This window comes from Ambystoma mexicanum, chromosome 3q, assembly GCF_040938575.1.
Source record: "Ambystoma mexicanum isolate Mex_15411 chromosome 3q, UKY_AmexF1_1, whole genome shotgun sequence".
Lineage (NCBI taxonomy): Eukaryota > Metazoa > Chordata > Amphibia > Caudata > Ambystomatidae > Ambystoma > Ambystoma mexicanum.
Window position 1 is genome coordinate 1,160,084,434 of NC_090926.1, and position 25,335 is coordinate 1,160,109,768.

Genomic DNA, 25,335 nt, shown 5'->3' on the forward strand with positions numbered 1-25,335 from the left:
CCTATAGCAAGGTGGTTGCAGCTGTCAAGGAGGCATATGAGGGGCAGCACAAATCGCTGCCGGCTAGCATGCATTCCCACGCGATCAGGGCCAAATCCACAGCGTAGCATTCCAGAGACTGGTCCAGTGGAGGTCATCAGCAGGGCGGCCTCCTGGGCCACCCCTTTGGCTTTCTGCAAGCACTACTGTTTGGACACCGGCTCTAGGTCAGACGTGGCTTTCGGAGAGGCGGTTCTAAGGAACTTGTTTTACTGGGGAGTGTCCTCCACCCTGGGACTGTATTCAGTCGAACATGCAGTATGGAGGAAAGGAGACGGGACGTAAGAGTAATTACTAGTTGCTCACCGTAGTGACTAACATACTCTTAGTCCACAGTCCCCTTTCCTCCATACGTCCCACCACCCTCCCCCCTAATAATACTGGTGTCATTAGGCAATGTAATATTGTCGAAGCGTCAATGGGGACTGAGGAGTGGCGCCGGTGGGCGGAGTCAGGACCGCATGCTCCCAGGGCCGCACTCCTGCATGCCTCTAAACTTAAAGGGAAAGAAGATTTTTTTCTGGTGAAAAAGGTTCCGTCTTCTGTCCCTAGCGAGAGACGCCCATGCAGTATGGAGGAAAGGGGACTATGGACTAAGGGTACGTTAGTCACTACGGTGAGTAACTAGTAATTTATAGATTAATGTGCATGATTGGGGTTAATTTTTATATTGACCAAGAAGAGATTAAGGACGGTAGAGATATACAAATGTCTCAGTATTCGATGATAAACATCGAAGATAGTTTTTCAGAAGAAACAGAAACTAGAGTCGCTGTGTTGGGGATACTGGGTATGCTCCTTGGATCTCAAGGGCATTTATTTACACATCCCGATTTGGCAGATTCATTGCTCCTTCCTCAGATTTTGTATCATAGGGACTGCACTTTCAATACAAAGTACTACCGTTTCGCCTCAACTCTGCACCAAGGGTTTTCACAAGGCTCATGGACGAGTAGCTGCTCTGCTCAGAGCAGTCGGACCACCATGTATATCCTTACCGCGACGACTGGCTAGTTGGAGCGCAGTCGCCAGAGCAGGCCAGGAGCACAACCCTTTCGAGAGGATAGCTCAGGAGCAAAGTGAATGCCTTGAAAGCAAGACGACACGGAGCAACACAGGTTTGATCCCCTGGTCCGTGCTTAGAAACCTCTGGGTATTAAGCACGTTATAAATAACTTATCATATCAACCTCCAATCTAATGAGCACACTGTACAACCTGGGGATTCTCGGTCAACTTCCAAAAGTCACATCTGCAGCCTACACGGACCTTAGTGTTTTTAGGACTCACGTGGGACACGCAGAGAAAGAGGATATTCCCGACCAGGGAAATCGTAGCGGCAATCAAGGTGGCAATTGGATACTTCCTCAGCAGAACAGTAACCAGAGCATCTTTGGCGGTTCCTCACACCAGGCTAAAAATTAGGAGGCTGCAGCTTTATTTTTCGGCCTCATGGAGCCTAGTACCCGGGGCTCAATCGGCAGCAGAAACCCTACCGGCTCAACTCCATCAGGATCTTTGGTGGTGGAAGCAGGAAACCAAACTCATGGCAGGCAGACCAAGCCGGAATATACCATTACAACAGGGTAGGGAGCCACTCTGGGCAGCCACGTGGTGTGTGGTCTTTGAGCCACGGAGGAACAGGAGAATCCCATCAACTGGTTGGAGATGATGGCCATTTGACTAGCGCTCAAGGCTTTCCTTCCTATGGTCCAGGGCAGTTTGGTCTATATTCAGACAACTCCACTTGCATGTACCACCTCACAAACAAGGGGGCACCAGGTCTCTTACCCCCCGCATCCCTAACCCCTCATCCCCTGTCCAGGCTTGCAATCAACATATGCGAGTGGGCTATCATGCAGAACAATTGGATATCGGCAGTTCATCTTTCCGGGATGTCAAACCTAGAGGCAGGCAGACTCAGCAAGCTGGGCTCTGACAATTGCGAGTGGCAGTTGAACAAGAAGTTCTTCTGGACATCTTCAGCAGGCGGGGGGGTCATCCTCACATACACCTGTTAAAAACTGAGCGCAACCGGACATGTCAGCATTTTGCGTCCTGTGGGGCAGGTGCCTAGGCTCAATGGGGGACAGACTGCAGATAGTGAGACGGAATATGGGCTTACGCATTCCCTCTGACCCGCACCCCCTTCACAAGGCCATTTGCAAAGTCAGAGACGTGTGAACTGCGACTGATCCTAATAGTGCTGTAGTGACCGGCCAGGCCTCTGTACTCGGACCTCCTGCAAATGTCGGATCAGCCTCAGGTTCCCATACCTGTCGATAGGATGGAACCTCTCCTGATGCAGCAGGGGATGTGGGGGTGAAAGTGGTTCACCTTTCCCCGGAGAAGTTAGCCCTAGCAGCATGGTCCCTGAGCAGATAACACCAAAGCACCTCAATCTGTCTCAGGAAAATCTAGAGATCCATCCAACGCACTAGAAGCAGTGCTACATGCAGGTAATACAAAAGCAAATGGACCAGGTTCTGCTTCTAGGCCAGGGAGACAGGAGTGGATCCCCTATCATGCACACTAGATCAAGTGTTTTCATTCTCAGTGCACCTAGCTAAGTCGGGGGTCCAGGTACATGCATGCCGAACCTACCTGGCAGCCATCAGCGCCTACAGAAACTCGGACAGGAATTTGTTCCCTACTTCCAGCCCAGTGATGAATCGACATCTAACTTGTCAGGTGTCCGCACCCAGTCTGGAACCTCAGTATAGTGCTCAACGCCCTTGCGCATAAGCCTTTCAAGCCCATGTCTGTCATAGATATCAAATTAGTCACAATAAAGACAGCGCTCCTAATGGGCCCCACTTAGGCACACAGAATTAGCGAGATCCAGGCTCCTAGTGGCTACAGAGCCGTACACAGCATTTCATCAAGACAAAGCAGTGCTTCGCACCCATCCTACCTTTCTCCCAAAGGTGGTCTCATCATTCCACCTCAACAAGGAAATAGTGCTCCCTGTGTTTTTTCATAGCCCCACAAACGAGGCAGAAAGGATCCTTCACTGTCTTGACGTCGGGAGAGCATTGAAATTCTACCTAGATAGAACCACAGATTTTCGCAAGTCTGCCACCCTGTTTCTCACTATTGGCGGGTCAAAACCAGGCATGCAGGTGTCCAACGCTTCAATAGCTAGCTAGATGGATGGTCTTGGCTATTCAAGAAGCATATAAGGTGCAGCGTAAGGAATTTCCAAAGGACATACACTTTGACTCTGTCCGGGCCAAGGCAACAGCAGTCGCTTACCAGAGACGCGTACCATGGCAAGCCATTAGCAGGGTGGCCACATGGGCCACCCCATCAGTCTTCTGCAAGCATTACTGCTTTGATGTAAGTGCACGGACTGACGCAGACTTTGGCAAGGCTGTGCAGCAAAATCTCTTCGCCTAAACTTTAAAACACTCCTCCACAGGGCTTCAATTTGTGGTAATCCATGCAGAATGGAGACGGGATGTAGGAATTAAAAGTTACTCACCGGAGTGACTAACGTACTCCATAGACTCCTTTCCTCCATACATTTCACCATCCTTCCCCTAAAGAATTAGTAGCGTCCATAGGTGGTTTAATACAGCTGACGTGTCAAAGGGGACTGTGGTGTGGCCCGGTGGGCAGGGTCAATGGAGCACATTACTGATGTGACTGCTGCTAGACTCTGGGATTGGACTTTGTAGACTGAAGCCGTGCCCTATTTGATACCCACAGCGTCCATCGGCAAATAATTAGTTTTCCTAGGACCAAATGCCTTTTATACCCAATTATTGTTTTTCATTGGCTTTGCCTGCTCTTTCTCTCCATTCTTCCCATGGTGCTCCTCTAAGCTCCCCATGAGTAATACACATACTGTACAATCGCTGGCCGCCATAGGACCTTGTGTATGCTAACCACTTGACATGTTTGAAATGTATACCCAACGCATCCGCCATGGAAGCCTCGGCACATTCCTGGGCCCTCAACCACCAAGGACTTGCTTGGTAATTTATATTCAAAGTATGTGAATCTATGAAAGACCTAATTTAGGATATAAAAATAAAAAATACATGCCTTGCAGCAATTGTAGTTCTCCAGAATTGATATCTTTTATAGATTTAATCCCCAAGGTAGATATTGCAATGGTTAATGCTATGGCTTACCACGCGCCAATCTCAAGTGAAGGATGTGCATTGGAAACACAGATGTACAACACAAGTCAGTGGTGTGGGTTGGCAGTTGTGCATAGACTCTTAAAGGGGTAATATGCCTTTTTCTGGAAGCTATGCTTAAATTATATTAAAAGGTTTCTCTTAACATTAATTGGTCCGTTTAACGGTACTGCTATTTCCATGCTGAGGTGGAACTATTCATGTGAATCTTTAAATGATGCTTGCACTGGATAACTACATTTGCAGGTAAGCACCTTATTTATATTCTTCTGCGACACAAGTGCTGTTCACTAAATTTGAAAAAGTTCAATTTCTGCTGCCTTGGGGGAACCTTCCTCCGTGGGCAGGCTTACACTCCGCAAACCCCTACTATCCTCTACCTCATGTTGACTTCTGATGACACTGTTCTGATTTATCACAATAGCAAGTGTCACACACTTGTCTTGGTTGATGAAGCATCTGTACTCCTTATCCCTGGAAAATAAAATCCATTTATGCTTTATCTTCTCGAGCAGCAATATAGATGTTGGCCAGGGAGCTCTTTGAAATCTATTTGCTTAAGACCATGGTTGTCCATACAACCATAATATTTTGAATTCCCACCCCATATTGGAATTAGAAAAGAGGAAAGAGTAGTGGGGTGTGGACAGGGAATTTGTATATATGAGGAGGCTTCCATCTGGCAGAATCCAGGATTGCGGATAGACAGGATTGCGGATAGACAATATGTTATGTTGAAGAGGTTGGATCGATAAAGGTATATTGCTATTGAGGGATGTCTGGTGTGAGGAGGTAATGTTACCTTTTGAGATTTTAAAAAGGAAATATACACTGAATAATGGTGAGCTGAGGAGACATAATTGGTTTAAGAATTTAATTGAGGAGCGGCTATTGATGGATGAACCATTGTCGGGGAGACCGGAGTGGTTTAATTTCCTCATCTGCTCCTCGGGTGGTGTCAAGTGATAGAAGAAAATGTTAAATCTTCATGGGATGGTTTACGGATGGCGTGGTCTGAAGAATTAGGTGTGGAGATTACGATGAAAAATTGGGAACGTTTATGGAGGTTTCCGGTTAGGGTCGAAATTTATTTGAACCTGTGTTATGCTCAACAGCGGATCTTGGGTCGTCTCTTTATTATAGATCAGGGTTGAAAAACGATGATTTATGTTGGAGTTGCTCTAAGGAGAAAAGAACTATGCTTCATATGTTGTTGGATTGTGTAAGGGTTAAGAGTTTCTGGAGTGATGTTTTGGATAGGGTTGACTTGGTTTGGAATATAGTTTTGCCAAGAACATCATTGGCTGTGCTTTTGAAGTCTTCGATTAGTACACGTAATCTGAGTTTTGTGACACTATGTTGGATTAATAAAGTCCTCTTGGTGGCAACACACAAATTCTGCGGCTTTGGAAAACTAGGAAAAAAACATATGTTGAGGAATGGATAGTTTAAGTACAGTTACTTTCAAGTTTTGAAAGGATCAAATTTGATGGTTTAAATAGGAAGGATCTTTGAGGAACAATGGGGCGTATTGAATGAGTTTTATACATGACTTGTTATAATAGGTTTTCTTTTGATTTGAATCGGTATTGGAGCTGTTAATTCATGGGTGGGATTGTTTGTCTTGTTTTTTTGTCATTTCAAAGTAAAATGGTTAAGATATTGTTTGCATGTTGATGATTTTTATATTGTTTCTATTTTTGACTATACTACATTATTGCTATTTTGATATTTGCTTTTACTGATGCTCTGTGTTCTGTTATTGTTTGACAAATGTAAATAAAGTAATAATAAAAAGTGGAAAGAACGAGCAGTAGACTGGATTTAGCTTAATGGTAACTGTTACTCTAAGCCCATGGTTCTTATCCAGCACCACACTCTCCTGCTAACACCTTGGCCTATCTGCATAGGGTGCACCCATGCAACGGGAGGGGAAACGGCAGCATAGTCCCATCTAAGTTGATGCGCTAGATACAGGTTAGATTTAACAGCTATTGGTATACTATTAGGTCCCTGCATCCAACATGTGAATGATGGACTAGGCGTGACAAGCACCATAGAGTTAACTGTATCCTTGTTTCCTTTTCAGGTGGAAGCGCCTTTTATACCAAAGTTCAAAGGTGCGGGGGACACCAGCAACTTCGATGAGTACGAGGAGGAGGAGATCCGGGTCTCCATCACAGAGAAATGCGCCAAGGAGTTTGCAGAATTTTAAAGAAGCCAGCGGCGAAAAAGCAAACGCAAAAAAAGGATCTTTCCGTGCGTGGGGGGGTGGGCTGGGAAGGGGCAATGGGGGCCGAGTTGGGCCGAGGGACAGTTGCAAGGAGGAGAGACTGGTGAGGTGAGTCCCATGCACAGTATTGCTGGGATCTCATGTGCCCAATGATTGGTGTCTTGTGAGCGATTGTTTCCGGATTTTGCAAGTTTAGCAACACTGACATGAAACTGAAGTGGGGAGGCCAGAGCTTCGCCCTCCAAGCCCCGCCACATGCTCCGCCCACTGCCACTGCACACAGACATCCTGCACTCGCTTTCACTGCTGCTCCAGCACGGAAGGGAAGGTCAGCTGCTTCATGCAGCTTTTAAACAACTCGTTCTAGGGGTTTTGGATTCTAGATGGTTTATGGTCATTTTGTTTTTTTTCATTTTTTTCACCATCCACTGTAATGTCAACAAACTTCTTTCCTGGCCTCACTCCCCAGAAGAGATCCTTAATAAATTGGACTTGTTCTTCGATCTATCCCTCTCATTCTCTCACCGCTACACCTTTTGCCACTCCATCCCTTTCAGAGCAGACTGCACCCCCTACCTTCTTAAGAGCCGATGTTTCCCCTCTGTCTTCATGAAAGCAGGTTGATACTGCAATTTCATTAGGGTCGGACTGCTCAACTTTTTTTTTCTTCATTTTTTCGTTTTTTACTTTTGCAGCAGAGAGTTTCCATCTATGAGGCTGACATCCATTGACATGTGGATACCTAATTTTAAAACTGTAAACATTTTGCCCTTGCACAGGACTGACTTGTCTCAGCTACTCTTTCCCTTTCCTTTTCGGAGCAAGTTTTTCAGTGTAAGGGAAGGATCTGGAAAAAGACCATGAATCAGAACCTTGTTGGATTTGAGATGGAATTTCATTTTTATAGAACCTGAATTGACCTCCATTTTAATAAATTATATTGAAAAAATGTAGTTTTATGGTATGAGATGATTGTGTACAGTCAAAGCTTTTCACCCCTGCAAAGGGGCTTTTCCCAAGAATTGGGGAATTTTTATTTTCAAAAGCAGAGCTTAAGAGTTTTAAATGGGAGCGGCTCAGTGGAAATCTGAAGACTACTTCCATCTGGGCACACTATATGTTTCATTAGATTGTCTAGCACTACCCACTCCTACCCATCCCGCCTTGCGAGCCAGTAGCAAGGTAGAGGAGTTAGAATCCACAAGTATCCTTCATAAGGTTAAGAGCACTAGAGGGAAGGCTTGGATCCAGTGCTCCAACTCCTGTTCCAGAAATAAAAATGTTTAACTAAAAAAAAAAAAAGAAACGACTTTACATCTGAATTCTTCCCAAGATCTGTTAGAAGAATCATTGGACCGAGTGTTTGGGGGAGGGAAAAGGCTAAAAGCCTTGTATTTATATGAGGGACTTGAGTAATGAACGCCTTGTGGATGAAGTAGCCCTTGTTGGACACTACAGTGCATTCCTACCTCCACCACATGATAACTTGCGTAAGGTTGACCGAGTCATTCAGCTGGGACTAGAACCCAATTGTTGGTGTTTGGTGAAAGATCCTTTTAAGGGTTTTGAGATAATTTGCAGCACAGCATGTGGAGGAAGGAAGGGGAGCGGCGGGGGGACTAATTTGTCTTATGGAAGGTCACATGCACACTGTGGTTAGATCTTTCAGGCAAGAAGTGAATTCCCAATCTGAAACACTTATGAAGACACTCATGCAGGCTTGGGGGTGAAAAGACTGTCCAGAGAGACTTCTGCTGTAGAATTGAGGGTGTGTTTAGGGAAGCGCTCCCTTATTTTATACATTGATTCCCTCTAGCCTGTCAAAAATAATTCGGGGCGATTTCATATACATGTTGTGTTCCCCTGGTAGATTTTGTCATCTGTTTATCATTTTCACATTTCCTTGGGTGTGGTTATGGTGGGGAGGATGCTTGTTCACCTCTTTGCCAAGAGAGTGGTACTTTTGAGACCAATGATGAGGAAGGTTGTTGGTGGTGGTGGTGATGATGGGCTGGGTGGGGTAGAGTTCCGGGGAGGTACAAAAATGAGTTTGCCAATGTAACCCTGCTCCTAAAGCAGCTCTATCGAAAACGAGGAGACACCCGCGGGATATACATTTTTAAGTAACTAAGACTAGTTTCACTGAAAATACTTCCTCTTGACCGTGTGCTTTGTTGTAAACATATTTGAGACGATTACCAATAAAGTTTTGTTTAAAAAAAGTTGTTACTTCTTAATATTGAGTATCGGAACTCAGTCTGCTATATCCAGAACTAGATGAATGATGCAGCGGTGGTAAATAAATTTCCTTATGTGCCTCTGAGGGAAAGAACCTTATTCCGTTCAGCAATAGATTTTGAATATTTTCTTATGGCGTCAACTGTCCTGTCTTCAGGATCTCCTCAACGACTATGACGAGATACAAATGTCTATAATTCATCACCCCTTCACAGTATATTGGACCAGTTTTTCAAAAGCAGCATTGATATGATAGGATATGGCATTTGTAACACGCCTATATACAAGTGTTTTCATGGCGCGACGAGGCAAGGAAGGGGAACAGAGGACAGAGACAATGATTGTATAAGGCCAAGTGACATTGAGATAGTGCAAGGGAGGGGAAATGTGCCGGGGGGGGGGGGCAGTGGGGGCAGTGCTGCACATGTGATCAAAACAATAACAAGAAGTGCGGCCAGCAGGTGCAAGGGAAGTGCAAACAGCAGGTGTCCAAAAGTGCAGGTAGGGTGACTGTAGGGTTACAGATACAGACCCAAGTCCAAGGGTTGCCAGGAGGCAGTGCAGGTGTGTGCAACTGGGCGGGTAGAGACCTGGGCCTGAAATCAGACAGTAGCCAGGTGACCAGTGCGTTATCAGACAGGAAATCAGCAGGGGAGAGGCAGAGAAAAGGCAGAAGCAAAGAGGACGGTCTTGAGGTGCTTCTGGAACCAGAGATGGTTCTCGAGTTTGAGAGACAGGCAGGCTGTTCCAGAGGGAGGGCCCAGCTGAAGAAAGAGAACTACCACCAACTCGTTGCTTTGAGAAGCGACTGGCCCTGAGGGAGTTGGAGGCGCAGGAGCGAATAGCTCGAGTAGGAAGGTATTGACAAAGAGAGAGTTGGAGGTATTGAGGCCCCAGGCCCCAGAAGGCCTTGTGGACAATGCAGAGGGTCTTGAACTTAATCCTTGCAGCCACTGGGAGCCAATGTAGAGATTTCAGTGCTGGAGAGATGCGATCCCTGGGCTTGAGGCCAATGACAAGTCTCAGAGTCCTGTTCTGGGTAAGGTGGAGAATAGAAGCAGGCAGATTAAGAAAGAGGCTGTTGCAATAGTCCAGCATAGAGCGAACCAGGGCTCTAGAGAAAGTGAGCTTCTGGGGGAAGGAGAGAAAAGGAAGAATACCTCTGAGGTGCCATTGGTAGTTTGACTTCTTAGAGACAACAGAGATGTGAGGAGAGGTTCTTAGCCTCACATGTGGGAGAAGATGGCCAAGGGAGGCCGGCAAGAGAGACAGGAAAGGAGGGTGCAGGTGTACTGATGAGGAGCATCTCAGTCTTACTGGCTTTAATGCCGATTACTCCTACGTCCCGTCCCCTTTCCTCCATACTTGTGGGACATCTCTCCGTCCTGTGGGACGGGACCGGAGCACTTTGTAAAAAGCATCCACATTTTTTTCAAAAATGTGTCCCTCCTCTCTTTCCTGCGCGGGGCCCGGCACGCGGCTGTAACCCCGCCCACCTTGGCTCTGCCCCGTGCATCGCCCATCAGTCCTTTTCTCCGCAGGATCGGGCCCGGACGCACTTGCATCCTCGGTTTTCTTCCCCATTTTCCTCTCTAGCTCTCGCTAGCGGTCTGTCTTTTAAATTAGATTTTCCGGACTGTTCATTGTGTCACCGTCGCTTTGCGAGGGCGGATCCCCATCCTCTTTGTTTAGAGTGTTTGGGTCCGGAACACCGTTGGGACTCCTGTTTTTACTGTGACTCCCTTTCGGTCCGGGCACTTCAACGTCGGTTGGAGCGGTGGGAGGTGTTGTTCCGACGAACTCCTCCTTCTCATTTTCAGGCGTTCATCGACGAGAAGATCTTTACTTTTCAGAGAACCCCGACCGGGGGATACCTTCCCAGGTTCCTCTTGGGCCGGGAGGGGCGTTGATCGCTCTGTTACCGGGGTTCGCCCTTAGGTGCCTGTCGGGCCTAATAATTCTACCAGAGTTTTCTCCGAGGGTCTCCGTAAGGGGCCTGTGTACACCGGAGTACACTCCGAGGCCCCTCCTGTGGGGGCTGTTTGTAGGCCCAGTTCTACTGAGTCGTGGGGTACCGGAGCTTGCTCTGAGGCCTCTTTCGGCTTCCCTCAAAAACAAAACCGGGGTGCGCCCCGAGGCCTTGGCTGGGCTTGTGGTTCGAGGCCCGTGCCGATAAGGCTTTTACCGGGCCTAGGTCCGAGGTCCCTTGTACAGAGGCTAAGGCTACCAACAGTTCTGAGGGGCCGGGCAAGGCCCTGTCGGTGAGAGCGGTCACCGTTCCCGCTCTTGTGGTGACACCAGATATGTTGAGGGGGCAAAGAAGAAAGGTTCTTCTTTTATCGGCAGTGCCGAGGCCCTTCCTTCGAAGGCTCAGTTGGCGGTTGGTATGTCGTAGAAACATTCCAGGCCTCATAGTACCGGCTCTGCCGAGGTTCCTTATGTTAAGGCTAAAATTAAGACCCCTGACCCATCGATGGGGACCCCTGCCTCACTTCCTCACGTGCCGCAGTTCCCCTTAGATGAGGACAAAATGGCGGTCGTTCCCGCCACGACCACGGCGGCCATTTTAGGTACTACCCCTACAACTATGCCATCGGCCCCTGGTGTAGGGTTCGGTCCTTTGGGTGAACCTAAAGTCCCTTGTGCGCATCCTCACCGGCCGGTTTATGATTGGAACGCCCGGATGCCTCTTCCGCACAATGTTTTGTTGCCCGCGGGGGCAGCTCCCTTGATTTATGTGGATACGTCGGTGGAGGGGCCGGTGTGGCACCCTTCTCCGTTACGTCCCTGGATTTGTCCACCTCATGAGAGGCCTCCTCAGGTTCCGAAACAATCTCCTGAGGACGCCTTTTTCGGTAAATTTCAAGCGCTTATGCGCACCGACCCCATGAGGGAATATTTCAAAGGGCTTTTCAAGGAGATATGTCCACCTGCGCCTCCGGCTCCACCTGTTCCTCCGGTGGATCCGCCGGCGCATCACTTGCCTGTGGTGCCTCCCCCTGCTCTTCCGCCTTTGCCACCATTGTCCCCAGTGGACAAGGCAGTGCCTGACATGGCTCAGCAGGATCATGACCGGTCAGATGACGCTCAAGGCGATCAGGACAACGAGGACCTTTCCCGCTCTATCAGAGCTTTTCATGACCGGGTACTGGACATGAGTTTCTTAGATGTTCCGGTGCCCGAGGCACCCGCTCTGCAGGAGGGCATGCTTTCTGGGGCGTTCACATTGTCTCCTTTGGAGCGTACCGGCCTGTTCCTGCAGAAGGACGTTCTGGCTGAGGTCTGACGTTCTGGCCAAGGTCCGAAGAGTTTGGGAAAAGCCACACTTGGGACTTTTTGTCAATAAAAAGATTGACGTGAAGTACAGGCTGCATTCTTCGGAAGAAGTGGCCTTGTCGTCTTGTCCGCCTCCCTCCTCCACAGTGGTGGCTGCGGCTACGTTGCAATCCAGACCTGCAGCATCCTCTTCCGCGACGGCTACTCAGGTCTTGGGAAAGGAGGACAAGCTCCTGAACTCCCTAGGGAGGAAAATCTTTGCCAATTAGGCCTTGCAGCTCAGGTAGGCCAATGCAGAATTGATTTTGGCGGGAGCAAACATGCAGATGTGGAAAGGTCTGTCGGAGTTTGAGGAGCACATTCCGGTCGAGAAGTTGGAAGATTTCAGAGGTGGCTTTTCCGATGTCAGGGCCTTGGCCCAGGATCTCCTGTAGGATGCGGCTCATCACGTAGACACCTCGGCTCAGGGCCTGATGCTTGGGGTTGATACCTCGCAGCAAGCGTGGCTGCATGCCACTAAGTTTTCGAAGGAAGTGCAAGACAAGGTACTGGACCTTCCATTCGATGGTAAGGAGCTTTTTCACTCTTCTACTGATGTAGAGCTCACCAAAACCAAGGATAGCACTCAGACGGCTAAATCATTGTCTGTTCTGGTTAAAGCTCCTTTCAAATCCCAGAGACCGTTGTCGCAAAGTTGACCTTCCTCTGGTTTTAGGGGCTTCCTCGACCGCAAGTCTCGCAGAGTGGATACTCCTGCAGGGAATAACCACCGTAGACAACAGCGTATGTGGTTTTTCTCCCGCTCCTTAGCCTCCTCGTCAGGTTCAGGTGGCACCGCCACTGATAAGCCTGCCAAATGAGGGTTTTCCGCGCTCCCACGAGACCCCGGTGGGAGGACGCATTGCGTCTCATTGGGAGGCGTGGCAGACCATCACAGAAGACAGATGGGTCTTGTCAGTCGCTCGAGCGGGCTTTTACTCCCGGCTGTTTACGGTGCCCAAACCCAACCGGCTGGCCTGCGCACCATCCTAGATCTTTCCCAGTTCAATCTTTTCCTACCCCAAGAGAAATTCAAAATGATCACGCCCGGCCAGATTCGCTCCTCTTTGCAGATGGGCGATTGGCTCAGTGTGGTGGATCTTCAGGATGGGTACATGCATATCCTGATTTGGAATCCACGCAGGAGATACCACTGCTTCTCTTTGGGAGAGGAGCACTTCCAGTTTCGGGTGCTTCCTTTTGGCCTCAGCTCGGCACTGCGTGTCTTCACGAAGATAATTTCGGTGATTGCGGCCTATCTTCGTCTCCAGGGTATCCATGGGTATCCTCATTTGGATGACTGGCTCTTACGCAGCCCTTGTCCGTTGGCAGCAGCGGGCAACCTCCAATCTCTCCTTCAGCTCCTGTTCCATCTTGGGCTGTCTGTGAACTGGCGGAAATCCTCCATGACGGTCTCACAGGACCTGATCTTCCTGGGTTTTCGTTGGAACACGATCGACTGCCGAGTATATCTGACCGGGGACAGAATGGCGGATCTGTTGGCCACGTGTCAGATGTTTGCGCAGTCGGAGAGCATGTCGGCCTGGTGGTTCCAGAGGCTTCTGGGCCTCATGGCCTGGTGTACTGGCTCTTCCTTGTCTCAAAATGAGATGGACCCAGATGGCTATTCGGAGTTCCTGGCGTCAGGCTGTGGACCCGCATTCCAAGCGGATAATGAATCCGGATTCTATGAGTGGACCTGGACTGTTGGTCATCTCTCAGCAACCTGTCGGTGGGCGCTGGGTTTCAGGACCCAGCCCCCATGGTGACGATCACGACGGACTCCACCCTTTTGTGGTGGGGTGCGACGTTAGATCTTCTTCAGTTCTCGGACCTCTGGTCACCTCAGGACAAGCTCCTGCACATAAATCATTTGGAGCTTCGGGCGATCTTTCTGCCGCTCAAGGCGTTCAGACTGCTCATTGTCAACAAGGTGGTCAGCATAAGAACGGACAATGTGGTATCAATGTATTACATAAACAAGCAAGGGGGAACAAAGTCTCCCCCTCTCGTGGACCTGTCCATCCAGATTTGGGAGTGGGCCGTGCTTCATGGGGTCTGGCTGCTTGCAGTGCACATCCCGGGCCAGCTGAATGTCACAGCAGATGCCCTCAGCCGGCGGACAGTGGTCAGCTACGAGTGGGAGTTCAAGGCAGAGGTCCTCATGAATTTTCTCGCGTTGGGGCACACCAGAGGTGGACCTCTTCACCAGGGCGGTAAACAAGAAGCTTCCTCAGTATGCCTCCAGAGGGGGGCTGGGAGCCTCCTCTCTGCGGGATGCTCTCGAGATTCCACGGCACAACATGAGAGCTTACGCCTTCCCACCTCTGCCCCTAGTTCGAGAAATTTGGAAGTTGAAGAACTCTGTGAACTGTTCTCTTCTACTGATAGCCCGTGGTGGCCGGCCAGGTTTTGGTTCTCAGAACTTCAACACTGTCGGTGTATCCGCCGATCAGGTTACCAGTAACACCCGATCTTCTTCACCAAGGGGAACAGATGTGGCACCTCTCCCCACAATCGCTCAGCTTCAGGGCTGTCAGAAGATGTGGTGAGGCCCGGGGCAAAGCATTTGGTGAGGCCCCCTTACAGTTTTTTGCACTCGGCCAGCGGCGGCATATCCGCACACAGGAGACTTGAGAAATCTACCCTTGAGTTTGTGTGCAGGATCCCAAATATGGTTTATTACTACTTTCTCTACTGAAGAAAGGTTCATGCCAGACTAACTTTTTTATCATATGAATAAATATATATAAGATGGCATGAGCTCTCCACTGCGCCACCTCCAATTCTCTGAGGGTCAATCACTTTTCCAAGCAAAGAGTTGAGGGCAGATCTCTTTCTTCGGCTGGGGCCTCCCTCTGGAAACAGCCTCCCTGCCTCGCTAAAAACGAGGAGCACCATCTCCGGTTCCGGAAGCACCCCAAGACCTGTTTATTTGCTTCTGCCTTCTTTCTTCCTCTCCCTTGCTGATCACCTGCCTGATCCATGCACTGGTCACCTGGTCAAGCTCTGAATTCGGGCCCAGGTCCCTGCCTGTACGTCCTATTGCAATCCCGCACTGCCTCTTGGCTCCCCTGCACTTGTGGTCTGTATCTGTTGTATCTGTAACCCTACAGTCCCCGCTCTTGCTCGTATTGTCCACCCGTTGGCTACACTTATGAGTACTCACACTTGCCACCAGTTGGCTGCACTCTTGTTTCTACTTTGTTCCTGCACTTCTGCATCCTACCCCACCCTCGGCACTTCTCCCCTCCCCATTCCCTGCTCTTGTACGATCTGAATGACACAAGGCCTAGTAAGATCTGTGTTTTGTCCTACTCTTTTGTTTCTCCCTCCTTGCCTTGTCGCGCCTAGAAACACTTGCGTACAGGCACGTTATAAATGCCATATCATATAATTAAGGAGCACCCTGCCCCTGTTTGCGCATTAAAACACACATCACACACAGTGACAAATGATGTACAGTAGAGGCTGGTACATTTCTGAATTTAAGAGGCTTAAATGTTTGTTCCAATTAGTCAGGATCAACAGAGCACAGTGAGGGAGCCCAAACCAAAGGGTGGCTGGGGGGGGGGGTTCTCACTCCCAAGAAAATGTTTGAAACATTGGGTTAAAAGTATGCATTTTATAGCACTTTCTTTGCAAAATTGGGTAGAAATCCACACAGTTTGCAATTGGTTTTGTATGGAAGCACATGGAAATTCCCAATAGTTGCAAATCACAAATTGTGCATAGGAACATTCTCCAATACATTTCATGCCGCCTTTCCACACCGGATATGCTAGTATAAACATATATTCATGCTGGTTGTTCTAATTATGCTGAAGCAGGCTGCATCAATATTTGCCATTATTACCATGTACGGATTCCCAACCAGTAAAAATGCCATGCCACAGAAAGTATATCCAGGCTGACTGTGTACCATAAGTGTTATTACTGGCTAGATTGGCCTACATTCAAAGTGGGCCAATTTAGCCAAGTAATATGTTTGCTTTAACCTTGATGCATAGTCCTGTGCATCAAGGGTAAAGCAAAAAGAGCACTGGCAATGCTAACAGTTTGGGCATTTGTGTAGGCATGGCAAAGGCACTTCTGTATTGGTATTAGCTGGCCATTGATAGTGCCAGTGCAAAATGGTTTGAGTACCTGAGCAGCTAATAGCAGTGCCTCGTAAATGCCTAATACTTATACATAAGCCAAAACTGTTGGCTTTGCCAATGCTTATTTTTAAAAGAATTTCAGCGAAAGACATGCAGGGTGTTTTTAAATTGAGTGGCCAAAGGCAGACCTGATTAAGACATTTTTATTACACCAGTTACGTGTTTACAACTCCAATGAAGTCATGAACTCTTATAAGGCTCCTTTGAGGAAACACTTGCAGGCACATTGAGGGCAAAGTTTGATGGCTAGCCATGTTTAAAGCTAGCCCAAAGAGTTCCAGTGAGGAGTTGTTTTGGGTGGGGAGGACAGGGACTGGGTGAGAATGCCATAGGGATAAGCATGGCCATGAGAAGTCATTTCACTGTTAGCACCTGCATTCATATCCATACACTTTTAGGTAATTGAAATTGTGATGTGGGGTTAGCACTTGCATGCTAGGGGAGTGATTAGAAGGGAAGTGGTGACATGAGACATCTCATTCTCACAGCAGTCCTTAAGTGTGATGTTTCAGAAATGAAGGCAAGAGGTAGCTGCTTGTAACATTGAAGCTTCACCAGAATAGTCTCATTCGAAAAGTGGAAAGATTTTAGGTGCCCCCACACAAGGAAGTTTGCCCCTTCCTCACAGCTACTGACGTTAGCACCTCTCCCAACATTTGAAGTATTAGTCCCCTTTCCCCCCTGACATTTTAGCCTAGGTGCACCTCTGATGCCATGAGCCCACCCCTTAATGAAGTGGCCCCCAGGGCGGCTACATTTAGGGGTGGTGCTGAACACACACTCACAAAAAACACTTTCACCCATGCATTCAACCACCAGTTACACAACTCCATACATGCATGTATACATAAAACCAAACACAGCATTGACACAAACATCAACATGCACGCATGCATTCATACATACATACACATATACATACTAATTTAAATACACATACACACTTTTAATTTAAAATAAAAAACACTTACCTTACCTCCATGCACCCTTAAAAAGCATCCACGCAGCCGACACGTAGACATGCTGCCTGACAAGAGAGAACTCCTCTCCCATCAGTCAGCGGGGTCACGCTGAGCAATGTGAACACACTGACTGACAATAGAGAACTCCTCTCCCATCAGGCAGCGTGGTCACGCTGAGCAACGTGAACACACTGACTGACAAGAGAGAACTCCTCTCCCATCAGTCAGCGTGGTCACGCTGAGCAACGTGAACACACTGATTGACAAGCGAGGAGTCCTCTCTAATCAAGATGAACACACTGACTGACAGGAGAACTCTCCAGTCAGTCAGCGTGGTCATGCTGAGCAACGTGAACACACTGACTGACAAGAGAGAACTCCTCTCCCATCAGTCAGTGTGGTCACACTGACAACATAACACACTGACTGACAAGAGAGAACTCCTCTCCTGTCAGTCAGCATGGTCATGCTGAGCAACGTGAACACTGACTGACGAGAGAGAACTCCTCTCCCATCAGTCAGCGTGGTCACACTGACAACATGAACACACTGACTGACAAGAGAGAACTCCTCTCCTGTCAGTCAGCATGATCACGCTGACATGAACATACTGACTGACAGGAGAGGAGTCCTCTCCCATCAGTCAGTGTGGTCACACTGACAACATGAACACACTGACAAGAGAGAACTCCTCGCCCATCAGTCAGCGTGGTCACACTGACAACATGAACATACTGACTGACAAGAGAGAACTCCTCTCCTGTCAGTCAGCATGATCACGCTGACATGAACATACTGACTGACAGGAGAGGAGTCCTCTCCCATCAGTCAGTGTGGTCACACTGACAACATGAACACACTGACAAGAGAGAACTCCTCGCCCATCAGTCAGTGTGGTCACACTGACAACATGAACACACTGACTGACAAGAGAGAATTCCTCTCCTGTCAGTCAGTGTGGTCACGCTGAGCAACCTGAACACACTGACTGACGAGAGAGAACTCCTCTCCCATCAGTCAGCGTGGTCACACTGACAACATGAACACACTGACTGACAAGAGAGAACTCCTCTCCTGTCAGTCAGTGTGGTCACGCTGAGCAACGTGAACACACTGACTGACAGGAGAGGAGTCCTCTCTTGTCAGTCAGCGTGTCCACGTTTTCAGCTGAATGACGGGAGGCAGCAGAGCTCACTTCTGAGCCCTGCTGTCTCCCATTATTTTGCTGTTTGTTGCGGAGCCAAACGGCTTCACAAGAAACAGCAAAATCATTGCAGGGGCAGCACAGTCCCCCGTGTGAATAAAGGACACGGGAGACTGTGCTGCCTTCCACTTAGGAGAGGGGGCCGCGAGGCCCCCAGCAAGCGCGAGGCCCGGGGCAGTTTGCCCCCCCCCTGCACCCCCCTAGTGACGGCCCTGCTCAGCTTGGCGGCATGGTGCCTGAGTTCAAGTCTTTAGAGCATTTGAGTTGGTCTGCGGATAACATGCGCACTATCCAGGCAGCCAGGAAACCCTCGACCAGATCTCAATACAAGAGTAAATGGCTCAGGTTCTGTCATTGGTGTTTGGAGAAAGAGTTGGATCCGAGGGTGGCAACGATTGACACGGTGCTGTCCTTCGTATCCTCCCTAGCAGAGTCAGGGGTTAATGTTCTGTTTTGCAGGATTTATCTCTCAGCGGTTTCCGCTTACCTTTCTACAGACCTGTTTTCTTATAATCTAACTAACCCGGTGGTGAAGAGACATTTTGCTGCCTTGACACGCCTCTACCCTCCGGTTCGTAGTCTGCACCCGCCTTGGTTCTAAATGAAGTCCTGACGGCGCTGTGCCATAAACTCTTTGAGCCAATGGCTACGTTTGACCTCAAGTACGTGTCCTGGAAAGTGTCCTTTCTGGTTGCCGTTACGTCAGCAAGGAGAGTGAGCGAGCTCCAGGCATTGTCGATGGAGCATCCTTTCTTGGTCTTTCACAAGGGCAAGGTAGTCCTTCGGACAAACCTGGCTTTCCTACCGAAGGTAGTGACCGTATTCCATCTGAATCAGTCGATCTCCCGGTCTTTTTTTCGAACCCTGCCTCGGAGGCTGAAAGTGTTCTACACTGTCTTGACGTCCGAAGAGCTCTTAAGTTCTACCTGGACAGGACTTCCGAGCTTCGGAGTTCTTAACTTTTTGTGACCTTCGGTAACCCTCAGGGCAGGCTGGCATCTAAGGCATCTATTTCCAGATGGATTGCAGCCTGTGTCACAGAGTCTTTCACCGTCCAAAAGCTGAAACCTCCTAAAGGTATCCATGCACACCTGGTGCAGGGCAAGGCAGCCGCGGTTGCTTTTCAGAAATATGTTCCCTGGGAGTCCATCGCTAAAGCAGCTACTTGGGCCTCCCCATCTGCTTTCTTTAAGCATTACTGCCTCGATATGAGCTCTAGAGCTGACGCTCAGTTTGGTCAGGCTGTGCTAAAGAACGTGTTTCAGTAAGGGGTATTTCCATCCACCCATAGTTCCTGTAAGGAGTGCTTGGGAATCTCCCACAAGTATGGAGGAAAGGGGACGGGACGTAGGAGTATTACCAGGTTACTCACCGTAGTGACCACCTTACTCCTAGTCCATAGTCCCCTTTCCTCCATACGCCCGCCCGCCGTCCCCTCTAATAAGGTTCCTCTGTTATTGCTAATGGGTCTTTGACCTTGTGATAGAAAAGGACTGATGGGCGATGCGCGGGTCGGAGCCAAGGTGGCAGGGTTACGGCCGCGTGCCGGGCCCCGCGCAGGAAAGAGAGGAGGAACACATTTTTGAAAGAAATGTGGATGCTTTTCACAAAGTGCTCCGGTCCCGTCCCACAGGACGGAGAGATGTCCCACAAGTATGGAGGAAAGGGGACTATGGACTAGGAGTAAGGTGGTCACTACGGTGAGTAACCTGGTAAATCGTTGGCGGCACACAACTCCTGGATAGCAGACAGGCAGTCGGAGAAGAGTTTATAAATCTTCAGCTTGGTTTTTTCATACTTCAAATGGGAAGAATCGCCAGACACTGCAGCATTCAGTGACCGTTTTTAGAGTTGAGACATCCTTCAAAGACCTACGTTTCTAATGGATACCATGACCTCTTCATATGCTTTATTTTTGGAATGTCTACCCCCCAGCCTCGAACCTATGAAATGTGGAGTAACAGCAGCAAATGGTTTCAACACATTCCTGTAGTGGTGCCAGGGCACACTTGTGGCCTCCATGGGAAGTGAGTGTCTGCATTGTTATAATCTCAGATTACAGTACTTTGGAACACATTTGTATCCGGGGTATAGGGGTGCAACTGTCTTTTTGTTTAAGTTTTGTTTTTTTTTTTGGTTTTTTTTTAAAGTTCAAATTCGCTTTTGCTAAATATTTTTCACAAACCCTAGTAAGGAGCCTTCAGGTTTCAATGCCTCTAGTAACTGGCTGTGGACGATGTCGATTAAAGACCTCAATGACAGCTGCATGTTGTGTCTGGGTGCCCCGGTATGATGCTAAAGAAAGTGAGGTGTCGCAGTTGTCAGGGTTGTTTGGACCTGTGAACGCCTCTAGCCCCTGGTGATTTGGGGGAGGGGAAGAAGGAGTGGAGGGGCACAAGGGCACACTTGGCCTGCTCCGGGAGGAACTTTGCTAGGGTCCTTATGCTGGTGCCAGAAAAAGCCATGATAATTCTCACTCTTAAGTGTTGTGTCCTCTAAACAGTCAAGTGGACAGAACAGAGAAGACTGTCTCCACCAGGGACCCATCTATCATGTCAGTGGTCACATCTTACAAGGACCCACAGATCCTGGTAAGCTCTGTGGTGTCATGGGACTTGAGTTTTTCTGTTGCCAGAGTGTGGCATTATTTGTGGAAATACAACTACTACTGACCCCCCTCACCCCACTCCCACCATGGGTGCAGTGCACATCCAGAGATCTGGCACTCCCGACATGTCCAGGCACCAACTCTGGAGTCGAAGGCTTGCTGCAAGGTGGTGACTGGGTGCCACGAAAGGTGCTCCGTAGAGTACTGGTGATGAATTGGAGGCCTGTTCGCTTGCGGGTGATGAGCCACAGAGGGGTTAAACTGGTGCTCTAAGGTTGCCCTCTAAGACTGTATCTCTATGGGCTCCAATAAGGATTGAACCTTCTGTTTGAGCTTCATGCCGAGGGCTGTTGGACATTAGAGTGTCAGCCCTGGTTCATTATAGAGGGAAATACAGTCCCAAAGAGGAACAGTCCATCCCTGTTTGGCGAGTGCCTAAAGGGTCTACTTATGAACATTGGGAGACTATTTTGCATTTAGATAAGGGGTGATCCCGCTTACTTTTCTGACCTCTGAGATCAGATTTTTCATCCTTTCCTCAAGTAAGGATTTGCATAAGTATGTTACAGTGGGAGCACAGGCTCAGCTATAAAGAGTTGACTGACTCCCTGGCAGACAATCTACCAGTGAGCGCCAGCTTGGTGCAGGACTTGTCTGTGGTACAGAGAAGTGACAGCCATGGTTGCTTGGCCATTTGTGACTACCAGATGCTTCCATGATGGCCTGGGGAGCTTATTCTGCGGACCTGAAGTTATTTGAGATGGTCTGAGAGGGAGGCGAGGCTCCACAAACCATTGGAGATGAGATCCATTTTTCATGCCCTGCCAGCCTTGGTCATAGTTGCAGAGAAAGAGCATAATGCTTTTGAGGGATACTGTATTGTTTTGCATTATGTGAGCTGGAGTGGGGATGCCTCAAGCTATGCAGAGAAGCCCATAAGCTCTGGGTGTGGTTAATTGCCAGGAACATCTTGATTCAGGCCTTCGATCTGGCTTGGTAGAGCAACATGAGTGCAGGCACTCTGGCAGAAGCCATCATCGCTGTATGAATAATCTCTGGACCGGTGTGTGGTTGACCGCATATTTCAGACAGAGTGCCTTACGCTGGTGTACTTGTTGGTGACTCATGTGAACTGGAAATATCCTCTGTTCTGCTCCAGGGAGGGACCTAGGAGGGGGTGCAATGCGTGATACTTTGTTTTTTACATGGACTTTCATGAGAATATATGCCTTCCCTATCCAGATTGTGGGACAATGCCTGAAAGGATTGTTGATTCAATATCCACCAGTGCCATACATCCAGGCACATTGGAAACTGCACCTGCTCTTTTCACAGCTGATGGTGCCACCTTCTGAGCCCATGCAAAGCTATGATTTCAAGTAAAGTAACTTAAACACTGCTTTTCTAGCGGCCATAATATTGGTCAGATGAGAGTGAGTTTCGGGCCCTGGTTGCTGACATGTCTCTCAAAAGACGAGGCTAGATTTCGGGTGATCTCTGAACTTCATATCAACAGGTTAATACAGCTTCCAGCTTTCTTTGTACCCTCTCAACTCTCCAAGGCTCAGCCGAAGCTACATAGATTTTCTCATAAGAGGGCCTTTAGCTGCTAGATGGCACATAACCAGGTCAGACAACTACTGAAAGAGCTGACAGCTGTTTGTGGCTTATGAACTCGTGTCCAGGGTGTGGCTATGAACAAACCAGTACACTCCATGTGAATTATTGCATGCATCAGAATATGCTATGAAGCAGGTCAATAAATCTCCTCTGGAAGGGATTGGAGCACACGGCACATAGGGTTGCGCAGTTGACTGCTTTCTTGCAGGTGGTCCCAATTGAGGAGTTCTACAGGGCAGCCACTTAGTCGGGACTGCATAACCCACACATCTCTATTTTGTAGACTCTTGGGCCCTGTTTGGTAGGAAAGTTGTACAGCACATCTTTGAGTGAGATCTCGGTCTCTTTGCTCTGCTTTCTCTGAAGCCACTCCTGCCTTTTTTTGATTAGCATTGCTTGTGAAATCTTTGAAAGGTGAGGAATATGCAGAGGAGAAAATGGCCATTAGAAAAACAGGTTGTATACGTTAGGGTGGTGTTGATTCTGTTGGATAGATCTCCTCTGCATAGTCATTATCGTCTAAGAGTGTTCCCAGATGGTAGGGATCTGGGGAACTCTCGGGCTCAGGCGGGCAGCACTAGTTGTACCGTGGACAGTCATTTACAGAGGAGGCACATCCTCACGGAACTGGGTGTATGGGTAGCGCCATTAGAAATGCTGGTCCTCTCACCTGCGGAGGAGCATTGTCTCCATCAGAACCAATATTACCTGTAAGATATTTTCCTTGTTAATTGTTTGAAAAGGTAGAGCCTCTTGGAGTTAATGTTTCTGTAATGTTCTGAAATTCAGATTCAACACCCGTGAGGTTAGAGCTTCATCTTGGGAACTTCTTTATTTAATTAAAACACTGATTATCTCCACTTGTGAGTGAGATATTGTAATATATTTTTTCTGATGGAGTCCTGCTAACCAATTAGCTGGGAAATGCCACACCGCAGGCTTTACAGGAAAAAAGTCTCCAAAGAGCACTGCCATTTTGAGAAATTAGAATGGGTCTGGTACAGGAATATCTATCCATCAGTGTCCAAGTGCCGACTCCACAGGTGTCGCCTCCCAGTTGCTATTTTTCTGGCCCATAGGTTGGATGTGGGGAGAAGTTTCTGTTTGTACCATGTGTGCTGTGTTTTTTTTTTTTTTGGTTTATTTTGTCATCTCCCTTCCTTGAGGGGCATATTCTTTAAATTCGACTTGCTGTTTTTTCCTCTGTTCCTCCCTGACAGTGCATGCTGTTGACTGGGTACAACCAGCACATAGGATTCAGGGAGCAGTTAACAGATGCTGACCTTAACCGAGCCTGTGTAAAGTAGTCTTTTTTTATTTTTATTTTATTTTTTCTAAACGGGGACACTAAAAGAGATAAAAATGATGGACTTAAAATAACATTGAGTTCCATTAAAAACACATTCAAGTTAGACATTACAATTTTTCTCTGATGAATCAAGCCCTCTATTTGTAATTCAGCAGTGATATATGTAAAGTGCAGCGCTAGTCTTTAATGCCAGAATACTGGCAATGGGCCAGCTTTAAATGCCCAACATAGCTTGGGGTGGCGGGGGGTTAAAATGTATTGGAGCTGCCATTGCAATATGGTAAAAAAGACAGCAATTTGTAGGCACTGAATAATATCACCTTGAAGTAAAGCTGGCAAGCGGTAGTATTTACGTTTTCAATTTTACATAGTTTTGCTTGCAAATGGTTGCCTCGCCATTTCCAAACACATTGGACAAACTACTAGACTGGACACTCGGGTTCTCCAGCATGGGGTCTGGCATGGATTCACATGCTCATGAATATTCCCCGTCGTCGGGCCGGGAATCCTCGGTAAAGAAAACATCAGTTTTGTTTCTGATCTGTCTTTCTTAGTAGTAACCAATCACTGATCTCTGGGTCATACTGCCCCCAGCCAATGACTGCCCTCTACCTAAGCACCTCCCCTGGCAGCCATCCTCAGATTTTTACCGCACGTTCAAGTGTTGGGAGTCCTCGTGTTTTAGCTCTTGAGCTTTTACTGCGTTTTCGTGCTTTTTCAGGAGAATTTTCTCATTTTTCCGGTTAATCGAGCCTCGAGCTCCACCGTTTCTACTTCCGATAACGGGGACCGGTTTTGGATTTCTTATACGCCCCTCAAGGGTGAGGTTTTCGTCGAGTTACGCTTCTTGGAAGATTCCGGAAGATCTGTGGCCTACCTCAACGGACATGGCCCAGGACAAGGGTAGCTCGATGCCCGGATCCAAGCTGTTCAGGAGCTGCCCAGGATGCGGATTGCAAAATGTTTTCAAGGAGGACAGCATTTGAGATGTCTCTACTGCCTTCATGAGGACAAGACGCACGTGGAGAAGGACTGTGCATTCTGCAAGAACCTGTCGGAACGGACCAAGCAAGATCGTCGTTCTCGCCGCCTGGCTGGAGAAGGGCACAGCAGGTGAGAAGGCGGAGAAAAAGTCTGAGCGGTCTTCTAAGTCCTGTGATGGCGCCCCGGTGATGGGGGCCCAATAGAAGGCCAAGCACTGCGAGTCTGCGGGCACCGGGAGCGCCGAAAGGTCGGGCTCCTCGGCTGCCAGGCAGGGCGCGACTTCCCCGGCACGGTCAACCACGAGCCAGCGCTCTGGTTCGGGGGAAGAGAAAGTCCGAGAACCCGGGTAAGCTTCTGGAGAGGCCCCAGTCGATCTCGAAGGGAGCCAAGGGGGAGCGAGGCGATGACCCTCCCCCCAAAGCGAAGGCCCAGGACGCACCTAAGGTGCTGAGGGCTTTGATCCACTATATCGAGGAGGTCGCAGCGGCCCTGGCAAAGCCGGCAGAGGCTACGCCA

General features: G+C 48.5%; 1 protein-coding gene across 3 annotated transcripts in view; it reads left to right on the forward strand.

The window, feature by feature from the left end:
- PRKACA (protein kinase cAMP-activated catalytic subunit alpha) overlaps window positions 1–7,725 on the forward strand; it is a 1,211,861-nt gene extending 1,204,136 nt beyond the window's left edge. For all 3 annotated transcript variants that reach the window (XM_069603980.1, XM_069603981.1, XM_069603979.1), the window contains one exon: window positions 6,276–7,725. In XM_069603980.1, coding sequence (XP_069460081.1) covers window positions 6,276–6,401 — 126 coding nt within the window. In that variant the 3' untranslated portion in view covers window positions 6,402–7,725. The remainder of the gene's footprint in view (window positions 1–6,275) is intronic.
- The last annotated feature ends 17,610 nt before the right edge of the window (window positions 7,726–25,335 follow it).